At 39.4% G+C, this 25,051-nt stretch overlaps 1 protein-coding gene across 1 annotated transcript in view; it reads left to right on the forward strand.

The window, feature by feature from the left end:
* Positions 1 to 5,300: 5,300 nt before the first annotated feature.
* LOC114363227 (flocculation protein FLO11-like) overlaps positions 5,301 to 25,051 on the forward strand; it is a 29,952-nt gene continuing 10,201 nt past the window's right edge. The window contains exons 1-6 of the mRNA XM_028318892.1: positions 5,301 to 5,319; positions 5,967 to 6,129; positions 6,682 to 6,827; positions 7,590 to 7,695; positions 15,640 to 15,835; positions 16,298 to 16,505. Coding sequence (XP_028174693.1) covers positions 5,301 to 5,319; positions 5,967 to 6,129; positions 6,682 to 6,827; positions 7,590 to 7,695; positions 15,640 to 15,835; positions 16,298 to 16,505 — 838 coding nt within the window. The remainder of the gene's footprint in view (positions 5,320 to 5,966; positions 6,130 to 6,681; positions 6,828 to 7,589; positions 7,696 to 15,639; positions 15,836 to 16,297; positions 16,506 to 25,051) is intronic.

A 25,051-nucleotide genomic window follows, 5' to 3' on the forward strand; every position in this document is an offset into this window, starting at 1 on the left:
TTCTTTCATTTTAATTGCATTTTTAGGGTTCTGTAGTCCTGACAAGGAACCCTAATAGTTTCGATATGTCTGTCTGTCCGAGGTTTTGCTTGGAAACTATTGGCACTAGGGAGCTGTAATTTTGTGGAGGTATGTATATTAATTACGCCGACAAAATGGTAAAATAAATTAAAAAAAAAATTAGGGCAGCTCCCCTACATGTAAAGTGGGGATGAATTTTTTTTCATCTTCTACCCCATCGTGTGGGGTATCGTTGGATAGGTCTTTTAAAATGGCTTCGGAGTTTCCAGACTATTTTCCCATTTAGGGATCTGTTTGCAAATTATTAAAGTTTAAAGTGCCAATTTTTGTTCGAGTAGGGCGTCCCCCCCTCTAAAAATAAATGTATCTTTCCTCTAAAAATACATTGTAATAAATGTATCTTTCTTTCTTTAAAAACTAAACTGTTGGCTTGAAAAATCTGAAAAAACGTAATAATACTGCTTTTCATGAACTTTCAAAGAAAACTATAACGGTTAAGATACATCAGTTAGTTTAAGAGTATCATCATCATCATCATTTCAGCCACAGGACGTCTACTGCTGAACATAGGCCTCCCCCAATGACTTCCACATCGCACGGTTGGTAGCGGCCTGCATCCAGCGCCTTCCCGCTACCTTTATCAGGTCGTCGGTCCACCTTGTGGGTGGACGTCTCACGCTGCGTTTTCCGGTACGTGGCCTCCANATCATATTTTAATATAATTTGGCAAAATGAGTTTGGACTGTTTCTTGCGTAACATTACTTTACCATAATGCCTATAACACATTGTTTTGATTTAAAGTGAAAAATAGGTTAAAGTGCGGCGGGGGTGGCCCTAGCCGCCTATTTAATTTTATACACACATAAATGATCTCATATTAATCACATTTACCAAATCATGTGGTAATTATTCATAATAACCGGCGATTATTCATAATTTTCACATTTATCACTTTAACCGTAACATATTCAATAGACTGTAATTCTTCTTACGTTATAGGTACCATAAATTCTGATTTTTATGTATAATATTTGGGCAATGATTAGAAGTTCATCAGCCGCACAGTTTTGACAGTTCCAACTCCTTGCCAGACAGTTTTTTTAGGATAGGTGCCAAAGCAACGATGACCCAAACTTCATAATCCACCAACATTCTAACCTGTATTGGGAGCATACGCTGACAAATTTTCAGCTTTTATAAAATGACGTAGGTCTGGCCTTCACCAGCTCTTAGTCTATAGTATCTCAATCTCAGAGCCTTGGTTTAATTACAATACAATTTAGCACCAAAGTGCTCGAAAAGACAAATCCAACGAACCCAAATTCGATGCGATGCCGCTGTTTCATTTAGGAGTTCCTATGCCCACCTCCTGACTCCATCATCAGACCAGCTTAATGGTACCATAACATTGCATTTTCATCGTACTTACATAAGTGTACCAAAATTCAGCTCTATCGGTTGAGAACTGGTCTTAAAATCAGTTGCAAGATTTGTCCCACACATACTAACAAACCCAAACTAAACTGTTGGCTTTAAAAATCTAGTAAAATTCGTAAAGATACTGCTTTTCATGAACTTTCAAGGAAAACTGTAGCGGTTAAGATACATCAGTGAGATTAAGAGTAATAGTCATTTAACTCATGTATTATAAAATTCCTTAACTAGTGAAAATTCCTTAGAAGAAAATATTAAAAGTGACTTTAGATGAAGTAATTGCTTGCTTCTGAAATATATTGTGTTAATGACGGACAACTACGGAACCCTACACTGCGCGTGGCACGACACGCACTTGGCTAATTTTTATTCTAGTGTTTTTCAGCGTGCCTGCTGTATCTTTTTGGTAAATAGTAGGTACTGGATTAACGATTAACGGACTTAGGATAATTTAACGGAAGTTAACGAGTCCGTTAACATTTTTTAAAGTTAACTTAAAAGTTAATCCGTTAATAGAAATGTTAACTTCGTTAATTAACGATTAACGGATTAACGAGTTAATGCCCAGCTATGATATAAACAATCAATCAACCAATATTAAAAATAACCTTTTTCGAGTTATATTAACAGGTTCAGGTATCAGGATAGTCTTCGAACCCATATAAAACTTGCTTGCTCATTCGCGATTGTAAATTTAGTGCATATTGTAATCAAAACTTCGTAATAATATGGGAAATGATCAGGAGAAGTCTTATTTTTTTTAAACAAACAAATTAATATTATTATCAGCAAACATTTCACTTATTGAACTCTTCGTTGTCACCTTACACAAATAAATCATTTAAAAATTTCGTCGACTATAATCTCGCAAGGTTANCAACTAGCCTATTTAGGCAGTTGCAATATGGACCCAGTTAAGGCACAGCAACTTTGGAAAGAGGCAGTAAATATTATCATAAAATCATACGTGACAGCCCTAATGGCATGGCTCGTCTGTATTTCACGAGAATGATTACTATTTTTATAGTACTATGCAGACTTCAATATCGCCCACGCGTCGCTAAGGTCATAGACGAGACGGGCGCGGGAATCCCACTCGATTCCCGACAGCGTAGTGTAAGGGGTCGTCGACCGCGAACAGCTGATGCAGTGACGTCACGGTCACGTGTTTCTGTTGTCGTAGTGTGAAGACGGTGGCAAAGTTGATCCCTGATAGTTTAGGGTGCAAAATATCCTCCAACATGACGCCATAAAGTTGCGCCAAATGCTAAGCTTATGTGACGCAAAATGTGCGACATTGGATATGTTTGGCCAAAAATAGAAATTGTAAGCAAAATGGCGATTGCTATGGCAACTGCTGAAAACTTTCGGCTGTTTTCGGCGAGGACACGTTTGCTTTGCTTGTGACAACTTCCATTAGTGACGTTTTTCATACATCTTTTTAAAGTTCCAATATACTGCTGAACTGTCCTATCCATCCATGACATTGACAGCGGGGTGCCACCGTCAATACCGGATCGCTGGTTCCGATTTTTGCCATGTTGGAAACCATATAGTTGAACGATGGTAGCGCCCCCCTGTCATTGAGTTTGGTGGGACAGTTCAGCGTGAGTCATCTATAGCAGTGATAGCACTTACCGCTTAGCGATCGACATTTTGTTTACGATTTCTATTTTCGTCATTTGTCACCCATTGTCTACTGGACATTTACGTAGTTGTGGTGCCATACATAGGGATATTCCCAAGGCTTGTGATGATCTTTCTAGAGATGAAACGGATATCCGGTAACTATCCGGTAGGCCGGATATCTGGCCTAAATTTACTATCCGGCCGGATACCGGATATTAACTCACTATCCGGCCGGATACCGGATATTAAAAAATTACGACTATTTCCTATTAATAAAATTAAATACATTAATCTTTGAGGTAAATATCAATAAAATGGCTTACAATAATTACGGCTTTTATTTAAAGTTCAAAAAGTTACAAAAAAGCCATAAGGCCTTTCAAAGCTAATTTCTTTTTCTGGGCTATTCACTCTAATGACTAATAGATAAATAGTAAATATCTGTTAATGTTGAAATATCGCCAAATAAAATAAGCGATTTGTTTTTCACTGATGATACAACTAATTAAATTTTCGTTATTCAATCAGACACTCAAGATTGCAAAAGTGGCAAAATCTGACATTCTATTCGGACAGATTCGATTTTCAAAAAGTGTGACTAGTCTAGTCTACTAATAGACCCACTGATCGCGTTCGAAGCACCTGTGCGGCGCTAAACTCGTCACGACATGCAACGAGACAATGGGCCAACTATCCGGCCGCCGGATATCCGGCTATCCGGCCTAGCAGCTGGCCGGATATCCGGTATCCGGTCTCCGGCCAAACAATTATCCGTTTCATCTCTACAAAAAGACCACGTAAAAAGTATCCTTCCTTGTTACATATGTATAGGAAAGATCGCCAACCTCAGTACATCTGGAAAGTGCAGTCGGGGTTATTGACCGCGACATACAGCTGATGTGACGTCACATAAATAGGTCACGTTTATTTACGTTGTCGTAGACGTCCTTCGAAAAGTATTGAACTCTTGTGATCTCAAATCGATCGTCGACATAAAGATGGGTTGCTCACTTCTACTGAAATCAACCTTGGCTTTGGTGTGGTATACCTAATTACCTATACATTATGTTTTATGACCCATTTTATCAGTCAGTTTATACTTAACAAGAATTAATTTATCTTTCTAGCGTGCCTAAATGAAGGAATCTGTGGAAGTTGCTCACCCTTGTATGGTGCGGTAATTATAAAATTGTAGAAGATGACGTACACGTGTTTTAATTAAATATTGCTAATAGGACTGCTCTATACGGCCAGTTTGCCTTATAATCTTGACTTAGGCACAAACTTAGGGTAAAAAAAGTTGGTATTTAACCGTGTGCATTTGGATATTTTATGCATTCTTGCGCCTTAGTAATACTTGAAACACACCCTACCGCTTTCAGAATGATATTAAGTCGAACAGTGTCATTGACCGCGATGAACAGCTGATAGTGTGACGTCATCGGTCACTTGTTTGTGTTTGTGCCGACGTTATTTATGTGGAATACTTTCAGACACGCAATCATTGAGATGAGAGACACGTCTATTGTATGGAGATGATCGCTGGCCTCGGTCGTTCGTAACAAATTTAATGCTGTCCATAATAAATGAGACTTGCTATATGATGTTTTTCTGGGAACAAATTGAAAAAGCGTTTATCACCATTTTACCCTAACGCGACGGGAATATTCCTAGCCTGCATTAAGATGACTATGCCGAAGGTGGAAGCGAGTTTCACCCGGAATCCGCAACCACACCACAGAGCCTCACAGAGGCTATCTTGCCTCTGCTGTAACACAGCAATGCTGTTAACATTGTTGTTATCTTTTGTATCTTTCTACCCAACAACTGGTAACTTTGGCTTATAGATGGCGAAATCACCATTGAGTGGATTACGAGCTTTCATTATCTAAATATATGTAACTCAAAGGTGATTGACTGACTGACATAGTGATCTATCAACGCACAGCCCAAACCACTGGGACGGATCGGGTTGAAATTTGGCATGCAGGTAGATGTTATGACGTAGGCATCCGCTAAGAAAGGATTTTACGAAACTCCACCCCTAAGGGAGTAAAATGGGATCCACGCGTACGAAGTCGCGGGCGGCCGCTGGTTATTTAAAATCTCGTAACTAGCGCCATCATACATTTTCGGTTAGTACTTTGTATCAACTGTAAAGGTACCAGAGCCAGCATATTACTTGGAATATCGAGTTTTCAGCATCCAAAGATAGATGGCATTGAGCGTCCTTGGTAAATGGGGTGCGAGAAAGTCGTATATTATTCCGAGTGGCGGCGCTAGTTTCTACCGTGAGAACCATTAAGGTTTTGATCCTGAAAAAAGGGACCTCCCTTTCAGATCACTACGCGTTTAGTCCTAGCTTTTATATCCAGATGGAGCTTTTGGTCCAGTCATTTGGAGGATTTACCTGGAAAGTTTTCCGGGAATTTTACTTTTTCCGAATCACAACTTTGTTACTATCTTTACCGAAGCGCCGTTATATTGGAAAAATGGCGTCTAATTGCGCTTTTTTGACAATATGTATCTCTTTTCCGATTCTTTTTATGATACAAATATTTATACACGTGTTTACCATCGAAAAATCGGTTCAGGAGCAGAGAGAGAGCATTGTGTAAAACTTTTGTTTGTTTTATACATGCATATCTTGTATCCTGCTGCTTTCTTTCCTTATTATTATTTTTATGCTGCAACTTTACTATTTCATCAAGAGACAGAATATATTGTCAACTCGACAGTCGTATCGACCTTTTGTATCGCTGCTAGTTGGCCGTACTTTATCTAAAAATCAAAATACTAAACTGCTATTTTCTCCCCCAAAGTGTTATAGTGCCAAATACCATCTTAAACGTCTAGATACTAATATTCCATCCTTCCCCAGGCCGGTGTATGGACATGGAGTCGGAGCACAAGGAGTTGCAACTTCGCAACGTGTGGTCGCAATCAGAGCGGGAGGTGTTCCGCGAGAAATACCTTCAGCACCCCAAGAACTTCGGCCAGATTGCCTCCTTTCTGCCCCGGAAGAGTGTCAGGGATTGTGTTAGGTGAGAACTAGGGATTTATTCTAATTTTGTACGAAGTACTTACAGTAAATTCACTTCGCCAATCAACAAAGTTCTAATTTGAATTGAAAAACAGACATAAATCAAAACTTTCTAATTTGAATTGAAAACCTTTGAAATAATTTTGCAAATTGTAATATCTAAGTCAGTTCACGTTCGTTTACCTTCGTCGTGTGTAATGGTTATAACCATTTTGCCAAGCAATCAAGCTTTCACCATTTAATGCTTATTAATGTGTTAGATTTGGACGCGTCAACTTGGTCCTTCGAGCCGGATTTTTCGGGTGTAAATATTTATGATAAAGTTACCTATAGGTAATCTTTCGCGTTCCATTACAATTCAAATAGATAGTATAAAGTTGATTGAAATTTGAAGACTGTGCATGTACGGGCGGGAGGCAGTGATTGTAAGGCACCGCTCCCGTACCCGGGATATGAGGTCAGGAAGGGAACTAACTCCCTAGTGAGGATGCTGACGGTGCAGCAGGATGTACGATCGTACAGTGCAGGTGTTAACAGTTGCATTCTGTTTTAGATTCTATTACCTATCGAAGAAGGCTGAGAATTACAAGCAGTTGTTGCGGAAACCGCGCCAGCGCCGCTCCGCGCGCAATCCGCCGCGGCCGGCGCCGGAGCCCGACCTGCCCGCCGGAGTCACCACGCGCCTCCAGAGGTCGCAAGGTAAGCAGGAGCATCCTTAGAGCGCTTGTAGGCGTCCGTTTTTTCACCGGACGACGGACCGTCAAAAAACGGATATCCTTTGTTTGCTGTCAATTTTCTCGCCGGACCTATGTCCGATGCATGTGCACACGTTCATTATAAACCATACACCACCGCTAAATCCGGTGAAAAAATCGGGCCGTTGTCCGGTCAAAAAAACGGACGTCTACAAGCGCTCTTAGGCCTCGTCCCCCCACTATGCCGGTGCAGCAGATTTGCCGGACACCGGACGCCGGACAGTTGTTTACATTACACCGGATCCCGCAAGAAAATAGGACAGTAAACAAGTCTACTTTTATCAAAAAATGCGAGCCGAAGGACGCGAGGGAAGCACTTGGACCGATGCCGGACAAACTCTGCTCCGGTCCGGTGGTTCTACTTTAACTTCGCAGTGACAAAACGCTCGGCAAAAATGCCGGATCCGGGGTAATGTGAATAGCTTCATATAAATTGTACAGCCACTAGCACTTCCGGGCTTTTACCGGTCCGGCAGATTTCCAATCCGGCGTTGTGGGAATCGGGCCTTAGTTAGTTAGGGCTCCGTCAGATTCACAAAACGTCAGAGTTGCAATATGTCAAATGACGCATGTCAATAACGCAAAGCGACGGCGCGGTGTAGACCAAATCCTCCATTGCCTCTGGTAAAAGGAGGATCGTGCCTGCAGTGGAGTCTAATTGCCCTGATGATGATGATGAGTACTAAGTTCTGTATTTGTCCCCCAGGAGCGACGGCGCGGTCGGTGGATAACAAGGAGCCGAGCTTGGACGAGACGGGGCTGGCTTCTGGAGTCTCCTGCATCCTGCCCACGGCGGCGCCGCAGCCCGCAAGGTACGTGCTAACTATTACGAGAGCTTAGTGTGAGTTCACATCAAACGAAACGTCACTAGTTAGCGCGTAAAAATGACGTTAAATGTATGAAGATTGTACAGCGCCCCTAGCGGCTACTTTTAACAACTAAAATCTAAATAGATTTTTTTGAAGTACTCGCTAGTGAAGACGTTCCATGTGTGTACAGACGACAGCACTTCGAGCACACTGTGGCATCTGATATCTTTGTGGTATGGCCTATTTTGCTACAAAAATGTATAGTCTGATGTACCGTCGACTCTATCATGTGCATTTTTAGCCACAGTATCTTGAAACATTCTCAGATTATTATAAAACTAGCTTTCCGCCCGCGGCTTCGACCGCTTGGAATTTTGTCTGTCACAGAAAAACTTTATCGCGCGCATCCCTGTTTCAAAAATCGGGATAAAAACTACCCTATGTCCTTTCCCGGGACTCAAACTATCTCTATGCCAAATTTCATCAAAATCGGTTTAGTGGTTTAGGCGTGAAAGAGAGACAGACAGACAGACAGAGTTACTTCGCATTTATAATATTAGTAAACATTAAGCAGAATTTTTAGAGCTGATGAATTTTGTTTATTAAAGCGAATACATACAATTTACCAAAAATAATGTTGAAAGTGTAAATAGGTAGACAAAATAATAAAAAAGATCAAATTCTGTATGAGTACGATGAATTCTGTGCTTTTCAGAGCAATTACACGTCCTAATATGTATAGCTTTTACAGCATATTCTTCTAATTATTTAAAAATACATTTTAAAAAATCTGAATCTGAACAATAAAAAAGTGTCAAAAAGCGCCCATCCAGTTCTAGTCGGTACATCATTATGTTCAAACTTTTGTCTAATCAGAATCATGATCTGTAAAATCGTAAGCAACAAAAACAGTAACCGATCGCATCTAAATATTCGTATTTACAATCCAACATCACACACGGCCTTCAATCGATACTGTACAAATACAAATTCGCTACAGCCCGACAAAAAGCGGGTACCGGGAAAAATATCATATAATTTCCTCTGTATCAATATCGTGAGACCGAGAGAGCTTTTTAATTACATAGTGTCAACAGAACGTTCTCTGTTCTGTTGAATTATTAAAGAAGTTTTTGCGGGTCGGAGTCGCGCCGTGTGTAATGCGCCTTAAATGGATGAGGTCGGCGCGTGTGCTCTGGCCTTTAGACGTTAATTTTTAAGCGCTCGAGAATAATCCGCTTTAGGCGACATGCTGGTATTTTGTAGCCTACTCATAGAATAATGGCCTACCTTCGAATTTAAAAAATATGAACTTATTGATTAGGTAATTATTATTCGTCTTGATATAAAGGGAAGGGACTATATTTGCGTTAAATTCAAAATGTTCTTTATTGCTTCATGTATTTACAAAAGTTCTTAGTTGATAAACATAGACCCATTACATGAACCTGTTTATGGAATTGCAACAATAAATTAATTACTAATTTATGCGAATAATCAACAATTCATGTGTTAAATATAATAAACTGTATATATAATAACCATAATAAACTGTACTGTGTGTCCGCCGTGTGGTAACGGCAGAGTAGAATACATTTGTCACCAACCCATACTCTTCCCGCGGGTGTCGTAAGAGGCGACTTAGGGACTACACATCAAACAGAGAACGGGCAGCAGCGCTCTCTGAAAAACATCAATCTTTTAAACTGCGATCTCCAACCCGCCTGCCAAGCGTGGAGATTATGGCAAATCCCTCCACTATAGTGGAGGAGGCTCATAGTCCAGCAGTGGACTGTAAAGGGCTGTTGATGATGATGATGATGAATAAACTGTATGAAATGTACAGGAACAATATTTTTGACGGTTCCTTACAGACGTAGTCGCCTGAAAAGGGTTGATTTGATCCTGAAACAATTTCAATGCACTTATCTCCCATGAAATTCAGATAAGCACACAGCATTACCAAAATCAATCTTCATGTGCGGGAGAATTTTATTTTTAAAAAGCACCCAGAGAGGAGTTTCCGGCTGTGTTTGAACACCCCGGATAACTCGATATTTCATCTCGAGATTAATCGTTTAAAATTCACATTTTTATACACCCCCCTACCCCCTGGCTTCCAACCCGGCAACTCTCAGTCTTGGACCTTTTTCTTATATCTACGATTGTTCATTTCAATTTAATATCATCTTGGTAAGGCTTTGATCTTTAAATTTAATTTTGTAATTCTTTTGCTGAAATATGAATGAAGGTGAGGCTACTTAAACGCGGAAATAGAATTGATGTTTTTAGGTCAAGATTGTAGTAGAGTACTTAATACCAGCATTGTTTAAAAGGATCGTCAAATATTCCACCAATCGTAACACAAGCATTTTAGCTTAACACGAGGGGTTAATGGGATTATTAGTAACTAGCTGTGCCCGCGACTTCGTACGCGTGAAAACCCGTTTTCGCAACATTTTTCATTATTGCTCTGCTCCTATTAATAGTAGCGTGATGTTGTATAGCCTATAGCCTTGCTCGATAAATGGGCTATCTAACACTGAAAGAATTGTTCAAATCGGACCAGTAGTTCCGGAGATTAACGCGTTCAAGTAAACAAACAAACAAACAAACAAACTCTTCAGCTTTATAATATTAGTATAGATTTGTATTTACATATTGCTAATATTCTTTAAAAAAATGTGGTTCGATTTCACCATGTCACACGTCTTCTACTAATATCGTATAAAGGCTCATTGAGTTACTGGGAAATTGAAATAATTGAAAATCTGTTGTCAGAAATAAACTTACTAATTAGAGACTGTCTCAAATAACAACAAGACAAACAGGTATTTTATCAGGTAGGTAACAGTTAATGTTTTTGAAAATGTTTTGCCCCATCTTGACTTATAAATAAGCCGAATTTTCCCGGAATAATGAGAAAAACAAGTCCCAAGTAATTTGCTGGAATAAATAAATTTATTTGTTCGATTGTCGTCGTTCGATTTGAGCTTCCCATCCCCACGGGGGCTTGTTTTTGCGAAGGAAACGGGAATAATGCCCGCGTTATATTCGTGCGTGTTGACAATCACTCCCGTGATTATTTGCAGATGCCCCCGCGGGGGTAGGGAGGGGGCTGTGTCGATATGTTGCTTGTCGATGTAGGACTGTCTTATCGTGGATTCTTGATTATTTGAATAATGTCATTCTATTGAATTGTTTTATTGTTTCCCATAAGGTTACACCACCAATCACCTTTCTTAAAAGGTTTTCTGTAAGAGATACCGGTCCGCGTCTTATACCAATATCACTTACCCTACGTACACCAGTTGTCACCTAGCAGTTTTCAAGTCACTTTTTATGTAACGTATTTTCATGTCTTTGTCGCTCATGCCTAAATTAGGTGCTAATTGAAGGCTCAGGGAAATCTTAAAAGTTCTTTCTTGGGGTGTAAAAATCAACGCAGCTGTAGGTAATATTTCTCGATTACACTGTACATTCTGACCAAATAAAAACAAAGTTAAAACCACTAGCATCTATCCCGATCTAAACCTGCCACGTATCAAAGGACCAATAAAAACATCAACCGCCGATACTGTTGCGTATCACAGCAAAAAAAAAAAACGATAGAAACATCGCGCAGTCAATATTTGCGATGCAGGTTTTTGCGATTGCGCCAATTAGCGTTTGGCTGAGTCGTGTTTGCGTTTATCGATAAATCTACAGCCGATGTTTATCGACACCGGGCCGCCACTAGTATAACCGTACAAGGCTTGTTTAGATTTTTACGCAAACAGCGAGCCCATCTTTCTAATTGCCTTAATTAAAAGCAGCCGGCAATCGAGAAAGCGGAATATGCCCGCAGAGGCGGCACAGTCATGGCTAAGGGAGAACAGCTAGTCCATTCTGGTTTGCAGAACTCGAATAATTTTATACTTATTTTCTCAATTCGATATTTTCACCACCTGAAAAAAGAAACATTCTTTTTAAAGATTTATTGTTTTTGTACCTTACTCTTGAAACTGATTTTACGTACAAGGTGTCCAATGCCGGTTTCCGCCATCAATCCTTAATTTTTAAGTGACCCCTCTGCAGAGGGGTCCCAGAGCTCTGGTAACACTTAAGAGGAATTTTGTTTTCAAAGGGGTCACTTCAAAATTAGGAATTGATGGTGAAAACAGGCATAAGCCCTCCTTGACTTGGGCCAAGGGGAGGTTGGGTGTAACCTGAAATCAAAAAAACAGATTTTTTTCTTTCAGTGGTTGGGCACTTTTTTTTTATTTACTATGAAAATTAAATATAAGTGAGTGTGTAAGGTTATATTTCAATGAATTATTTCATAATAGAGTAGAGAACTAGATTTTGACTAGAGAGCCTGGATTGGCCTATCCGTTTAGGATGTGACCAAAAAACGCCTTTTTTGTGTACCCAACGTTCGGTTTTCGTTTTGTTAATTGTGCATTGCCTTGATTGGTGGTTTCGGAAAAATTAATTACCGACCTCTGGTGTAGATTGTAGATATTCGGATGGTTACGTTGCTAAATGCGAATGTTATTGTGTGGATTTTAAAGGATGCAAGTGTTAAAAAGTTAGTTACTTTTTTTTAAATATTGATTTTGTCAGTCTGTGCGGAAGAATATGTCCGTTTATCCCAGAAGTACTTTTGTAGAAGTATTCTTACAAAGTCAGTTTTAAGTCAGTCAGTGCCTGAGGCATGGGAGCGGCACAGGAGGGATGATATTGACATTAAATATTATGACGTGACAGAGCATAAAATATACCTGAATTAAGCGCTAGATAGGTGCTTAGAATGTTGTTAGTACTTGTTAATATAGGCACAGAATAATAATAAGTACTACGTACAGAAGTTTTACTTCGCGAAGGTATTTAAAAAAATGTATGCAGCATGAATTATCATGAATAATATTAACTACTTATTTACCTCTCAGTGTCTTGAGGCAACTTAAAAAAGTACATTCTGTGTTTTTATTATTATTTAGGCAGTTAAATACTGCACAGTATTTAGTACACCATTTTCTTTATTTTCTTCCATCATACACAAGAATACGCGTGCGTGAGTCAATGTTCGCTCGTATGTGAGGCCTTGTCGAATAAATAATAATAATAAATAAATAAATATCCTGTAGGTGGGCCATCGTGCGTGTTTTGTTTTCGATGTAAACTCGCGGATCACGGATCACAGGCCTGATATAGGTTTCACTGTGGAAGTTAAGCCTTATTAAATATCAACAGTTTTTTGTTTTAACTTTTACATGTCAACATCAATAAAATCATTCGTATTGACAATGTTTCATCCACAGTCAGGTACAAATACAAACAGAATATGCTGATCGGGAATATTTGTTTTATTATTTATTATGCTGTAAACGCTTTGTATCACACGCTGCGTCCATCACTGCATAAGCCTTAGGGCCCTTTTACACTGCTAGTTTTGACAGCGATACAAACGCGATTCAGAGCGTATTCCTATGGAGACATCCCGTTTTTTGCAGGATCCCGTTTATTAGTATACGTGTTTTAATATTAACGTTCACACGAACATCCCGTTTGTAGTGTCCCGCAAAAAACCGATCCGTTTGAAATTCGAATTTTAAAGGCACAAGTGTGTGTTCTCACGACTGTCCAGTTTTACTGGACCCCGCAAAACTGAATGAGTCCTCAGTCGTGATGCAGCATCCATACAGTGGCAAAACATCTACCTTCACACGTGGGTTACTAAAAGCAGCAACAATCGCGATACAATCGCACGACTAGTCGTGACAGGCGCGACTGTAAAATGCGCGTGTAATGCTGAAAAAAGTCAAAATCAAAATCAAAATCAAAAATATTTATTCAGTTTAGACCACAAGTGGCACTTATGAACGTCAATAGAAAATAATAAAAAAAAGAAAAAGGTAGCCCTTATGAACGTCAATAGAAAATAATAAAAAAAAGAAAAAGGTAGTCGCAATGTGTAAGCTCCCTTAATCCGCAAGTTGGATTAATTCGATTGTGTTTGCATCCCCCCACCCCCCGCGTATAATTACCCCTGGCTGGGGTATTAATTGGCTAAATTTTAATGATCTGCAAATAACGGTTTTGTACAGTCCACAGCACGTCAGACTATCTGGCAACTAGTGTTAAGTGAGTTTGTTCCGGTGTTTCTTCTTAGCACTATGTCTCGAAGCGCTGGTAGGGCCCAAAAGACAAGGGGCCATGTAAAGTGCCTCCAATACGATAATGTTATTGTTTATGGAATAATAAATGACTATGACTATGACTTTTTTTTGCTGTATTTGAAGTGCCACCAGTGGTCAAAATTGAATAAAATGTTTTTGATTTTGATAATATTATCTTTTGTTGCAATAACGCACCTATAGCAACTACATAAGATGTCACAGAGATTAGCTTGATGTACAGTCAGCGTCAAATAGTTAGTGACACCCAAAGTAGCCAAAAAGTTCGCAACACGTCTATGTTACAATTACAATACGGTTGCGTTGTCAAATTTTTGGTCACTTTTGTCACGAACTATATGATGCTGACTGTACCTACTGTTGGCTGTACCACAGACAACGTTGGCAACTTTTTGGTGCTTTTTTGGTACATTTTGCGGTTTGATTTTGCCGCGGTGAAAATTCGATGTTTATTTGTTTGAGTTATTAATTACGATTGGTGTAAATAACGCTTGTAATTATTTATGAGGCTGTGATAAATAATTTTAAAGTTACCTAGCTTCAGTGGCGGATTTACAGTTTTGCCGCCCGTAGGCTAGGGTGGGGTTGGATCTTTATTTAACTTTTATCTTCTGAAATCGAGTAAGCGTCATCTGAAATCTGCCGCTCCTAGGCCGTGGCCTATACGGCCTATTGACAGAACCAGGACTGCCTAGCTTTGAGCGTAATGATTTCATAATGATAAGTATTTTTAAACATACATAATGAGAAAATTATGTAATATCATTTGTCAGATATCTTTTACCTGAAGAAATCGCGACTTCGTACCCGTGAAAACCTTTAGGTAACACTTAGGGCTATTAAAATAGTTCGTCCTATTCTCAGACCTACTGAATATACACACACAATTTCAAAAGAATCGGTCAAGATAGAAAGGTCAAGCTATGATTTTTCTGTAAGCTTATATGTCGCTCATCGAAATAAATAAATAAGACGTTTCCAAAGAATTTTGTTACAAACACTGCTGGGACGCGAGATTTTTTTATATTAGCATGATGTCAAATTTCTAGCAATATTATCTAACGAAACTATAAAAATTCGTCCTAAAACCATTGTATCATTTATCAGCCGACAGGACATTTTTGTTTCAAAAACATTAAAACATCATAAACTGCCAAACTGTGTTCCTTTTTAACCAAGACCCACCCCAACACGTTCAACCCTAAAACGCGGCTCATCGTTCAATTATACATATCGGCGGATCGTTTGGGCAAACATAATTACGCGACTCGACGGGCTAATTAGACCGCGGCTCGCGAGGGTTGAAGGGCGAGGGGATCGGAAATATGGCGGTGATACTGTGATTTAAAGTTTACAGCTTTACTATAACTTTGAAAAATGTATGATGCCTTTTTGGGGGTTGATATTTTGAATTTGAAAAGAGGATGAACATGAAGTGTTGTTGATGGCATAGTTATAAAGGATAGAGAAGCTATCGTAAGCAAAATTCTTGCTCCATTTTGGATAGAATTAAAAGTTAAAACATTAGCTCTGTCGTCTAACCAAACCACTAAAACATGCAGCGGTAGATGGCTTACAGAACAAAGTAAAGTTTTCTCGCGACCAAAATGTCAAAGTCGCACTAAACAAAAGTAAGGTATACAGATTGCAATACAGTTCAGTTGAACAGAACGAGTGTTCGGATCGCAAAATCTATTGCGTGAAACGGTCTTTTTCAGTCAAACTAAGGAGAGTTATATGATTTTCTAACATCAAATTTCTTTCGCAGAACGGAACTCCGAACGCCGCCTCTCATACCATCCCCGCCGCCGGCGTCGTCAGCCCCCGGCGGCGCGCCGTCGGTCGCCGACTCGCCGCCGACGCCGCCGCCGCTGGAGCTCACGCCGGACACGCCGCTACCGCCGCTGCCGCCGATGCCGCCGCCGACTACTTGTGAGGCGATGATGACAACGACTGTTGTGACGGTGAGCGACTGACAGTCAATAGAATACTCAATTAATACTGCTTTTATGATTAATTTAAGAAAGTACTCATATAACATAAAAAAGGAACTGTACCTTAAAAAAATCCATTCGTAAGTTCGTAACAGATTTGATTTAGAATTCACATCTCATGGCAATTTAGCTATATGTATACAAAAAACGCAGGATCAAAGTGATTTCGGAACTATTTTTATGGTATTTTACCCACTGGATGGTTTTTCCGTCATACAGCTTGACCGTTAATAAAAACCCAATCAGTGAAGGTCAAGTTTGTCCCGGGGTAAAGTTAAACTGTCATTGGACCCGCAACGAGATTAATCAGAAGAACAAAGGAAGAGTTCGAAGTTAAAGTTCCATTTCCTCCAGTACAAAGCGGATGACTGGTGGCAAACAAAGCCTAGATTTAGTGGGTAGCACGTCAATAACAGCTCGTTTCTCCAACAGACATCATCATCACCCACCAGCGTGCCCTCCCCGCTGCCAGCGACCAGCCTGGCGCCCGCAACGGTCGCTCCCGCAGCATCATCGCCGGCGCCCGTCTCGCTGTCGGCGGCGGCGGTGTCGTCCATCCCCACGCCGCCGCCGGGAAGCGCGCCGCCCACGCCGCAGCCGCCGCCGACGCCGACGCAACCGCCGCCGACGCCGGAAACAGGTTGGTGGAATTTGATACTATTTCAGGAGATTTTGACTGCGTAGTTACCGCAGAAGTTATGGTGCATCAAGGAAGTTACTTTTTGACCATCCTATGGGTCCGCAGTCAGATTTAGAATCGTGTTACACATTATTGTATCTACTAAAATTTTTGTTTGTCGCAAATTCTTACTTTTTGCCATTTTTATATGCCTCAATCATCCCAACTAATATTATAAATGCGAAAGTAACTCTGTCTGTCTGTCTGTCTGTCTGTCTGTCTGTCTGTTACGCTTTCCCGCTTAAACCTCGCAACCGATTTTGATGAAATTTGGCATAGAGATAGTTTGAGTCCCGGGAAAGAACATAGGATAGTTTTTATCCCGGTTTTTGAAACAGGGACGCGCGCGATAAAGTTTTTCTGTGACAGACAAAATTCCACGCGGGCGAAGCCGCGGGCGGAAAGCTAGTTTAAAATATATTTAGGTTTCATAATCATTTTCATATTTATGAAATGCGAATGAATCAAATAACCAATACTCGAAATGAAAAGTAATTATTATACTTTTTCGAGGTATTATAACAGGTTGTAATCATGATAATATTTGAACCCATATAAAAACTTGTTTGCTTATTCGCGATTCTTAATTTAGTGCATAATAATATTGTAATCAAAACCTCGTAATAATATGGGAAATGATCAGGAGAAGTCTTATTTTTTTTTAGACAAACAAATTAACATTATTATCAGCAAACATTTCACTTATTGAACTCTTCGTTGTCACCTTACACAAATAAATCATTTAAAAATTTCGTCGACTATGATCTCGCAAGGTTAAAATTAACACACTACCTTTATAGATCCATCAAACCAACAATCACTGCGTCAACAAGTTATTAAATTAAACACCAACTAAATTCATAAACATTTATTACAATAACATTACAATCAAACTCACTAAATGTCCATAACCTACACCAATCGCTTGATCACGAACGCGATTTTATCCGTTCATCCTCAAATCAAAATCAAATAATGATAATTAAATTTTGAATTGGAAAAATCTAATCCGTCGTTAACTCCGTTATTCTACAAGCTCGTCCGTTGACCGCACTGATATGTTTCAAAAACCACTGTCTCTTCACGCTTTGGATGTCGAAGGTGCTGGCTCGTCGGGCTCCTCCGCGTGGCAGCGCTTGCGATGCTTATGCACGAAGTAGTAGGAAGGAAACTTCGAGCCACAGGTCTTGCAAGGGTAGTAGTGCAGGGTCGGCTTCTGGGTCTTACGATGGCGGCAGGGCCAGCCGCGTTCCGGCGTACTCTTTTCTCGCCAAGCAACGTTGAGCACTCGACTGAAACGCACCGGCCCGTCGCAGGAAGCGATATCCAATACAGTGTTAGAAGCAGGACGAGGTGGTTCCTCAACGTGTTCGACGTCCAACTCGCTGGAGGTGGTAGATCCTGGCGATGGAGGCGGTGGGGACTCCGGCGGGGGTGTTGTAGGCCGGGCCCGCCTTGGTACGGGACGGTGGGCCCCGGGAGGGGGCGCAGGGCGCGCCACGCAGGGCCCCGGGCCCAGCCACGCGCGGTACAGAGACAACATACTCGCGCGCGGGTCCACGGTGGACTGTGGAGCGCAGAGCGCCCGCCCGCCTTTATATCCGCAAGAGAAGTGCGGCCGATAGGTGTGATTGCCGCGTAATTTTCGACAGGAGCTCGCGTTTGTTGCGCGGAAAGTATTACGGTTGCAACGGATTAATTGAATGTGCTTTATTTGCGTATTCTGAAACAATAGGTTTTTTGTATCTGTCTATCAATTCAGTGTATTGTCGTATTTAAATTGAGTAATTTTGCCAATGTAATTATTAAAATGGCAATATTTTGCGGTATTTTCCCATTAATCTGATATTAACTTATTGGTTTATTAATAAAATTGAATTAATAATTTCCTATGAATTTGAAATTTCCTATGTATTAAAACGTGATACTTTCCAATTACATAAATAACGCGCTAAAATTCTTAGTTTTGTACAATTTTATTACAAGCTTTTTATTACTTTCATTATCAGTTCATGTTGGATTAACAATAGATCGATAACTAATTAAAATGAAATCAAACAAGCTTTTTTCTATTAAAAAAATATGATAGGTATTATCTACTCGCTACCCTCAATTACGTAAACCACGACAATGGTTCAGAGACTCAAAAACCTTAAATTATGCAGGCTGACAACCTTCGGGTCGTCTCGCAAACACTCATTCACTTAGGGTCCCGCGGGCGCTGTGCAAATCGCGCTGTTGGCACTGCAGTGGTACGGTCTTGTGACTAATTGCGGACGAAATCTTACAAGGAGCTCTTTGGAATTATTGAAAACTAGCCCTTTATGGTAGAATAGAATGTTTTTTTTTATTATAACGGTCACAATCAGGGCACATTAGAGAGCAAAATACACAAGTCGTGTACAGATAAATGCTTGATAGCTCTGCTTACAAGTTTTCTAAATCAAAGCGGTCAAAAATTATAGGTACGTAATAGTCAGTTTTGGAAGTGACATAAAATATGTTGATTATAATAATATGAACTAGCAGTTGCACACGTACAAATAAAAAATTACGCTATTTTCATTATTTCGTAATACAGAGGCTAGAGGAGGCTCTTGGCCTGCGTCTCATCTGATGGAATACATATTTTTCAATCTGTCATCACCTTTAATTTTCGTGGTGGAATTTGTTCCCTTTTAAGTCTGTTGAACTGACCAACTTGATTCTTTCTTTGTCAGTGGACTGAACTTTTGCAAAAAATGAAGTTAAAAATTCAGTTCAGTGAATAAAATCTCCAATCACTCGGCAATGGAATTGACGTTATTCAAATAAAGCTCCGATATACCGGCATTTAATATCGCGATATTTGTCATCCATGTTCTGTCGCGTCCTGAGTAAACACTCGCTCGTTAGGCTGCCTGTCCACTAGAGCGAGCGGAGAGATGGAGCGGATACCTTGTTTGCTAGAGAAATTTACTTAGATACATGGTTATTGGTTATGTACCTGGATAGATGGCATTAAGTTCGCCTCATGTACTTTTATGTGCATGTAAGTTTTAAATAAATAGAATGAACAATAGATGGTTACTGATGATGGCGCACGTGTGCCAATTTGATACAGACGCATAATTTTAACTCAATGCAGCTGATTATTTTAATAACGTACAAATCTCCCTACTCTAGGATACAAACAATGTCTTAAGACTAGTTAAAAACTAACAAAGTCTATCAATAACACATTTGTAATTGATTGTAGGGCACCATTTTTATTTTCTCAGTTTCGCTTGCTCTAAAAATGCAACTAGACCGCTCTATGCCCTCGTTAAATTGTCGCACTCGACAGCACACCATCCAGGATTTTAAACCGAACAATCTGTGTTTATTGTGTCCCTTTGTTACGTACAAAGTTTCATTCGATAACAAAACTTCCAAGCGGAGGCTCTCCGCTCCGCTAGCTGCAGTGTGCGGGCAGCCTATCACACGTTACAGCGCTCGTTAAACTGTCGCGGTCCGCTGCACACCGGGATTTGTACACAAACACTGTGTTTATTCCTGTCTTTGTGAGGTCGTTTGCTGGGATAGGGCTCTGGAGTACAAGTAGTGGTTATTTTATACTGATAATGATTTTGGGATATTTCATGAGGATTCCTCCTACGTTTTCACCTGTCTGTCCATCTCACACAGGTTTTTTTTTTCAGAAACTACTTCATCATCGTCATTATTTTGGCTAAAAGACGTCCACTGCTAAACGTAGGCCTCTCCCAATAATTAAACTACTTATTGCTTATTAAACATTTCATTTTATTATAGCTCACAGATGAGAAAGAGTAACACTCTTTCCGTGAGCTATTTATTTATTTAACGTTAGTTGTATCTACAATAACAAATTGTTTTAATTTTTTTAACCATCGCATATTTAGACAGAGGCTTTTTATTATAAAGTGGGAACATCGCAGGAAGAAAATGTTCAATCGTGGTAATAATATTTGTCCTAATAAATAAATAACGTTTTTATTTTTCTACTTTTTAGTGCACTTTTTTGGAGCCGGTTTTTTTATTGGCTAATCTTGTTGTTCACATACCGTAATTCTATGTATAAGTTGCTGAGGAGTGAAAAATAGTGATTGTTTATTACAAAACAAGCTACTTTCAGCTGTAGCTTAATCATAATTGTGTTACAAATAAAAATACATTCTATTCTATTCTATTCTATACAAAAACGATCAAAAACCGCTCATCCAGCTAATTACGTTAATGCAGCGCTAATCGCCGCAAAAGGCGGGCTTACGCCGCCGCCGCCGCCTCATCGCGCATTCCGTGTGAGCGCGCCGGATTACGCCGTCACGCCGGACTCGAAACACCCTTCGGGGATTAATATGCGCTGTATTGTATTAAAGTATTGTTGTTATTCATATGTATAAGCCAGTGAATGTGTCAGAAAACAGCTTTATAAGAATGACAATTTTATTGTCAAAAGTTACGAAAATCAAAGAAAATATTACGAACATACAAAATCATAACTTCCCATCCATTTTTATGGCAGTTCTGAGCTACGTGTATGTCATGAGCTTGAGCTATATCTATAAAAGCGAAAGGTCACTCACTCACTCATCGCGAAATCTCAGAAACTGTAAGTGCTAGGAGTCTCAAATTTTGCATGGGGGTTCCTTTTAGAACGTAGGTTCTCACTAAGACGGAATTTTGCAAAATTCAACCTCTAAGGGTGTAAAACGGGAATACGAGATCCATCCACGCGTACGAAGTCGCGGGCGGCCTCTAGTGAGCTATGTGTATCTCTTTCATAAAAGAAAAGTTATTAAAAAGATCATAAAGAATTTTACCATAGGCTAATAAAAACCACAAACAAGCGAATCAATCGTCTTAATCGAGTGACTTTCATCAAGTGTCATAAATATTAAACAATGCGAGAGACGGCGGATTCTTCCATGCCCTTCTCCCAGGGGAGGCCGAGCAAACGGCCTCTATGGGTAATCACTTCACTCACAAACGGTACGAATCGCTCTGATATCGTCCCCAGGGTACTGATTGTACTCGGCCAATAATATAAAATTTTCCAGTTTGAATAGTTGCCCCTCCTCCTTTTATCGTTTGTTGACAATTGATGACACTCGTTTCTAAAAATCAGTGGAGTTACACAAGATTTTAAACTTTCGCGTTCCATTTCAACTGAAATAGAGAACGAGAGAGCGTCTCTACGCGACATTTTTATATGAGTTACTTAAGTACTCGCTTGACGTTTCATATAAAAATGTCACGTTGAGACGCATGTTTCTCTATTTTAGTTGAAATGCAAATCAAGCGAGTAAATAATAATGTAACTCATATAAAAATGTCGCGTTGAGCCCCGTGTTTCTCTATTTCAGAAGTAACGTTAAATAGACCGAAATGTAGACGTGTTCTAGAAGGATTTATTATAAAAAGATACTTAAAATCTTTGCGTTCTTGTAAAAGGATACTCCAGAGACGTTGAGCATTTTTAAAAAGCTTGGATTGTCCAACGCAAAGACGTCTTGTTTGGCTTTCTGTCGTTTATTTTACGTCGTGTCTTTCATTTTACTAAAATTGCCGTTATTTGACTTTAAGTAGACATCTTTGAGACACCACGTTGGGCGCCACTTTAAAAAAGTCTGAAAAATTTCTTAAGAATTATATTATTGTAACTAAGGAATTAAATAAATAAATAAATAAATCCTTTATTTAACAAAGATTACAACTTACTCTCGATGATACTGAATAAACATTTTTTCTTTCTTCTTTCTTTCTTTCTTCAAACTAGGTTATACCTGTCTCTTGGTAAGTAAAGTAAATAATTTTGGCAATTTAGATACAAATAAAAGAAATATCTAAAATAATAATATTTTAAATTGGCCCCATGTTGGGCGCCAATTAAATATTTTATAAAAAATACTTTCATTAAAGTAAAGCAAAGTAAATCAGATTGATAATAAAATATTAATACTGTAATGTTTAATTAATAAATTAATTGCGATCCAAAAATCAAAGGTTTAATTACCACCACGTTGGGCGCCAATGTTGACTCATCACTAAATAATGGCCGCCAGATCAGCCAATCTAAAATGTACGCCGATCCAATTAGTTCCCGCGCAAATATCGTAATGGCGGGATTAATCGAGAGTAGCCGACGAAGATATTCGGTAAATAGAAGCATAGTTTCAAAGCATAGAGCTTAAATGTTCCTTCTAGGAATCTTGTGTTATTCTACACGCATGAAAGACATGTTTTCGTCACTTTATTTACCAGATAAAGATACAAGTCTGTCAATCAGATCTGTTAATCAGGTCTGTAAAACTACAGTTGGATGCATATCATCAGGTCATTTAGTTACTACTGCAGGAGCATGACTGCTATTTACCAAGTAGGCAAATTGGGGATTTCGCCTATTAAGACAGCCATGTGAATAATTAGAGAGGCCCTATTCTACTCAGCCGAAATCCCATTTCAGCCTTAGGACGTCTGCTGAACATAGGCCTCCAAATACTTCCAAATTGACCGGTTGGTAGTGGCCTGCATCCAGCGCCTTCCTGCTACCTTTATGATGTCGGTCTGTACGAGATTGAACATTCACGAGTGCACACTACAATAATGCCGCTCGGATCAAACTAGTCGCACCCGCACCCCGCGCTTCCCCTCGACCAAAATTTGGTGGGGCGCGTCTTCTTGAATGAAACGCTATACGAGTGAGTTCTCCACAATAGTCCATCGCGGGATTCGAACCAGCATTTCTCGTATCAGAATACATTTCTCTCTTTAAATTATACCGAAAAGTATCTTCCAGCGTCCCTGATTCCGGAACAGCTGTTCCCTAGATATTCCAGGCAAAAGTTTGCTTTGCCCGCCGACTAATTAGCGCTCTACCCTCAGAATAACGGATCAGAGCGAGACGGTTATTGTTTGCATTTAATTTACAACTCGCTCTGTGCTCTGTAATTCTTTGGTTTAAAAATGGAACTGGGTGAAATGGGAATATGGTTTTTTTGATAAAATATTGATAATGAATACTTTTTAAACCATAATAGATGACGTCATATCAAACAAACAAATATGCCAAGCATATTTCTAAGAGGTGCGATTTTGAAAAAAATAAAGCTTTTTTTCAATCGAGGTGTAAGTGCGAGTTTTCATTATACGTCATCACTAGCGAGTGCATAAAAAAATCTATGAATATGTTAGTTCTGTATGACGCTGTACAATCTGTCATTCCTTTCCTTTCTTACGCAGTCGCTAGCGATGACATTTAATGTACTCGCACAAAGCACACGGATGTAAAAAGCCTATTTGCAAAAATAAATGTGTTTTATGAGTTTTAGGATCTATCCATGTATGAATATACGTATTTTGAACCCTCGACTCTACGCGCTAACTGTAGTTTATTTACAAACGCGATTTCCATTTAACAGACTTACAATTCCCGAATGCAAAACCTGGCGCCGCTAAATTATGGAGCAACAGCGGCAGTCAAACACTAACTGATAGTGATGTTCAATCTGCATTTTGTCGATAGTATCCGTTACTATCGAAAATCGATAAGTCTAAACTGACTGATCACAAATTTTTAATAACCGATTTAGTAAGTGCTTTTCAGTCTTGATCATTAGCTGTAGTCTAGGTTTAATGACTGATACTGTATCAGTGTATCTACAGTAATTTGTTTAATCCAATCCTCAATCGAAATAAAATTTTGTGTATCCTAGCCTACAAATTAGCTCAGTAATTTTCGAGTCCAATATTAGAAACTAGCAGATATTATAAGACCTTGAAACAACTTTTTTAACACATTGAATTTCGGTCTGCTATAGCCTATGTTACTCAGGGATAATGTAGCATTCTAATAATTAAAGAATTTATGAAATCAGTCCAATAGTTTTTGAGTTTATTCGTTTCAAACATACAAAAATATAAATCCTCTTTACAATAAAATTCTTTGACCTTCCTCTTTTTAATAAATCATCGTATTTTTGACCACAGTCAGCTCTGCTCTGCCCATCACTAGTCCCAACTAACTGAGTTAGCCGGCGCACAAGCGCAGCGTGTTAATTATTGAGCCCGCTTGCAGCTCAACTTTGGTGTTTAACAGCGATTAACTGTTTGAATGTTTCAGTTTAGCCAGCAGTTAGACGGGATTTCGTCTGAATTCGCATTTTAACGCGGACCAGAGGGTAGCACAGATTTGATAGTCAATTACGGAGTTTGCACTTTATGCATTTAGTCAGGACTAACTTTAGCCAGTGGATTTTAAGCGGGCGAAAGGCTTTGGGCCTTATTACGAAAAGTTAAACACACGTTGAACATTGGTTTAAAATGCCATTTCCATACTAAATGACAATGTACACAAGTATTTAACTTTTTGTAGTAAGCCCTTTTGTCTTTACCTTCACATCTTCCTAACTAAAGTAGTCACATTTTGGGTCATCATTTTTTCCTGTTACTAAAAGAGACGTTTTACAAAATATTTAGTCACTATAAAGCTGTGCGTTGCCGATTCT

This window comes from Ostrinia furnacalis, unplaced genomic scaffold, assembly GCF_004193835.3.
Source record: "Ostrinia furnacalis isolate ACB-3 unplaced genomic scaffold, ASM419383v2 OfSCF7032, whole genome shotgun sequence".
In the NCBI taxonomy this organism is placed as follows: Eukaryota; Metazoa; Arthropoda; class Insecta; order Lepidoptera; family Crambidae; genus Ostrinia; species Ostrinia furnacalis.